Here is a 3,719-nt window from a genome sequence, read left to right as displayed (position 1 = left end):
GTCACCATGAATTTCAGGTCATGGGAGGATATGCAAGTTCAATACTGCCTTGTTCGTGCCGATCGCCAGACTTATGACCTTCTGTTGTCTTTCATCCTTGTGCACTTACTTCATAAATTGGGGATTCAGTCTTTTCATCCTTGGTGGTATGACTAGAAGTGGTTTCCTGCCACTCCATTTACCAATTATAAGCCCAATATGGGATACAGATGGCTTTCACCTCACCTTCCGATGGTGGACATGCTTAATCAATGGTGGCATTTGCATTCTTCGCTTTCTCAATGGAAAAAACGGTTCGACACCATTTGGAGTGCCATTACAGAACCTAAGATTGCTCACTTTTCTTGGTGCCTTGCCTTCCAAGGTCTTCCCCTAGGGCCTTGGCTCAAGCACATTGGGGTTCCTGATCCCAGATGCCCCTTCTATGGCCAACCTAAGTCCTTTTTGCATTTTTTTTTATTTTGCAAACGTGCTCAGAATTATTGGCACTGGATTCATGATTTTTTCAAGCCTTTCAGGCCTGAACCTTTTTCATGGCACATGATCCTGCTGGGTGATTCCCCCAGATTTCCTCAGAAGTTTTCCCAGATTTGGCATACTTTCAGGATGGAAATTTTGTTTTCTCTATGGAAAGATAAGAATGCAGTTTTATTCACTCACAGTTTTTTGGATGTTAACATTGCAATGTACACTAAGGCATGCATTTGTAACAATGTCATTATGCAGATACAGGTGCAAGCTAATAAAGTTGCCCTGGAGGTTGCCCACTTACAGGAATTGTTAAATCACTGGGGCAATGCTCCTTGTATCATTGCCAGAGTGCCTCCGGATGCCTCGGTTGATGCCTCCTCGTCTCGCGGTCGCTGTTCCAGACGCCAGTCCTCTGGCCGCCATTCACACACGCCGCGCCCCCAAGGTCCCCGCCACCGCTCCCCTAGCGGTGATCATGGCGGTTGGAGGCGCCGCTCCGCTTCCCCACTGCATGGTGGTTTTGGCTGGTCCTCGGCTCCCCCCCCTAGGCGGGCTTCTGGCCGGTCTCCGGCTCCTCCCCCTGGACAGACGCACTCTGGCAAGTTTCCTCGGCTGGCCTTGGCAATTTCTCCTCCGCAGCCAGACAAGAAGGATGCAAAGACTGCGACTACCTCAAATCCTGCAGATGCTACTGATGGCTGGACTATTCATAGTCTGCCTCACAATCCCATTGATGCGTGGGGATTTCCTGATAAAGATGATCCTCCTCCCTTTGCTGGTACTGCCTTGGCAGCTTGAGGTTAATTGTTTTTTTTTTTTTTGATGAATAGTTTATAATTTTTGGCTGCGGCCATGTTGTTTATTTCGGCTTCAGCCAATTGAACTCATTCGCGGGGTGATCCTGTATCCCTGGCCTTTTTTTGTGAATTGTAATCTTAGTAAATTTTATTAATTCAAAAGAATTATTCATCAAAAAATTTGGTTGGTAGTAAAGATGCTTTTGGAGCTGTCTATCTAGCAGAGGATTTACACCAGATGTGACAGTTTCCAGAATTTATTGATTAATTTATAAATCACATCTGTGATTTATAAATTAATCAATAAATTCTGGAAACTGTCACATCTGGTGCAAATTTTCTGCTATTTAGCCATGGGCGATGCTTTTGGACTTAGTGCTATTTATTAAATAATATAAAAGTGGCACATCCCCAGAAATCTCGGATCCACTTGACTTTGGTTGAAGCTTTTTACATTAATGATGCCTGTCAAGTGTTCAACAGTCATCATGACTGCTTGAGGATTAAAACAAGAACAGACAATTAATCACCCAAAAATGTCTTCCTCAATCGTAATATACGTTCTAGGGTTCGATCAGAAGAGGGAAGGGATTTCTTGACACTATCCCTCTCGATGCACCTCTTAACCCACGCATCCAGCAGCGGATATTCAGTCTCGAATGGTATCTTGAAATTCCCAACAGTTTCATTGACATGGAACCAACAAGCACTCGGAATGAAGGCAATATCAACATATCCAAAATCACTTCCACCGAAGAACGGCAGCGATCCCCCTGCCGACATCTCTTTCAACGCACCCTCTAAAAATTGAAGGCTCTCCAACATCTCCCGCTTGGCCTCCAAAGCCCCATCTTTAGACCACAATATGCGGGCTCCTATATCAAAGAACTGCAAGCACAGAATATTTATGTTATAAAAAAATTACCCAATTAATGATGAATGGACTAACGGTGGAACAATCAAAATAAGACTTAATTGATCATTTAACTTCTACGCTAACGGGAGTTACTTTCTTATCCACGAAGTCGGCCCAGAAACGGGCAAGGGCGCGGTCATATGGTTTAGCCGGTAAAAACTGCTTGGAACCCCAAACTTGGTCGATGTATTGAAGGATAATTAGAGACTCGCATATGGGCTTGCCGTTGTGGATGAGAACAGGTACTTTTTTGTACACAGGATTCATTTGCAGGAGGAGTTCGCTCTTATTGAAGGGCAGATCCTCTTCTTGGTATTCATATTTCACTCCTCTCTCTTCCAGAGCGATCAAGACACGCATTCCATACATACTTGGCCATGCTGTGAGCACCTTTACTTGCTCCATATTCACACTGCTGCAGATTTATCTCAGAGAAGAACCAAAGTTTCAACTGCTCTTAGATTCGATCTCATAGATAAATGGCCACTACCGTAGATAATTTAGCCTTTCGAAAGGACGCATGGTCAAATATGGCGGACAGTCAAGCATATTTTCATGTCATTTTGTGAAGTAGTAAGTCACTTGTGAAAACTGTCAAAGGTTTAAGCTGCTACCTTGTCAAACATGGCCGTATTCCTTGCCGTACACTTGCAAAAGGTGCAGCCCACGTTACATTTGTCTTCACCATGAGGAAGTAATACCTGCGCACGCTTAAATTGTACTGTAAACGGCCAGTTCACTTTACTTATTTGCATTCATTTTCTAGAGGATAATGTTCATCTTCAAAGGTTTCCAAAGATAAATTTACTTTCAATTACTTTCAATATTTTAAACTTCTACCAAATATTTGTAACTAGCACTCTATGAGACTTAATCTATGGTGGACTCTTTAAACATTTAAGGACCTAATGACTAAACATTTAGATTTGAGTTTAATTCATTTATTATTTTAAATTTATCTAATAAATTAAAATTTAATCTAGACAACGTTTAGGTGTAGGTAAATTTACAAATTTAATCTTAATTATGATTTATTGATTTATTTTGAATAAAATAATTTATTTTTTTTTAAACAAAACTCAAATTGTAGAAAAGACAAATCTTCATTTAAGAAATCTTTAGTACATTTATCCCCAATCAATGTAATATTAAAACTTAAACATTATGAGGAATAATGGTTGAGGGTGTGCCACGTCTTTGATCATTGGCACAATAGTAGTAAACATAGAAATTAGTGAAGAAGATGCTTGATTAGGAGACTTCCAAATGTACTTTAATATACTATAGTATCATGTGCTCTTATGCACTTCACCTCTTGTAAAAAGAAAATAATCTCTTAAATGAGGATTAATGTAACTAATGTATAAATAAAAAGGTCATAATCTCATAGAATAAGCTAATGGGTCTTATGATTTTTTTCTACTCTAGACAATTCATGTTGGTTTCTCACATGATTAAATTAAAAAAAACTTATTTAAGGTAATATTAAAATTATTTACTCTCATTGCAAACTATTAGATATAAATTAATCCTAA

General features: G+C 39.9%; 1 protein-coding gene across 1 annotated transcript; it reads right to left on the bottom strand.

The window, feature by feature from the left end:
- Positions 1 to 1,632: 1,632 nt before the first annotated feature.
- On the bottom strand, positions 1,633 to 2,683 carry LOC149547453 (putative glutathione S-transferase). The gene is made up of 2 exons (XM_089794751.1): positions 2,278 to 2,683; positions 1,633 to 2,156 (listed from the first exon to the last, which is right to left on the bottom strand). Exons 1-2 carry the CDS (start codon positions 2,587 to 2,589, stop codon positions 1,791 to 1,793), a joined length of 678 nt encoding a protein of 225 aa, XP_089650877.1. The 5' UTR covers positions 2,590 to 2,683; the 3' UTR covers positions 1,633 to 1,790.
- Between the last annotated feature and the right edge of the window lie 1,036 nt (positions 2,684 to 3,719).

This window comes from Cupressus sempervirens, chromosome 7 (genome assembly GCF_028749045.1).
Source record: "Cupressus sempervirens isolate cs-2001-9-10 chromosome 7, ASM2874904v1, whole genome shotgun sequence".
Taxonomy (NCBI): Eukaryota; Viridiplantae; Streptophyta; class Pinopsida; order Cupressales; family Cupressaceae; genus Cupressus; species Cupressus sempervirens.
Note: the sequence above shows the minus strand (reverse complement) of the source record. Positions and strands in the feature narration are given on the sequence as shown.

Coding starts and splice junctions, on each gene's coding strand:
- LOC149547453 (XM_089794751.1), bottom strand. CDS start 2,589: ATGGAGCAAGTAAAGGTGCTCACAGCATGGCCAAGTATGTATGGAATG. Junction 2,157..2,277: donor CCGACTTCGTGGATAAGAAA/GTAACTCCCGTT, acceptor CTGTGCTTGCAG/TTCTTTGATATAGGAGCCCG.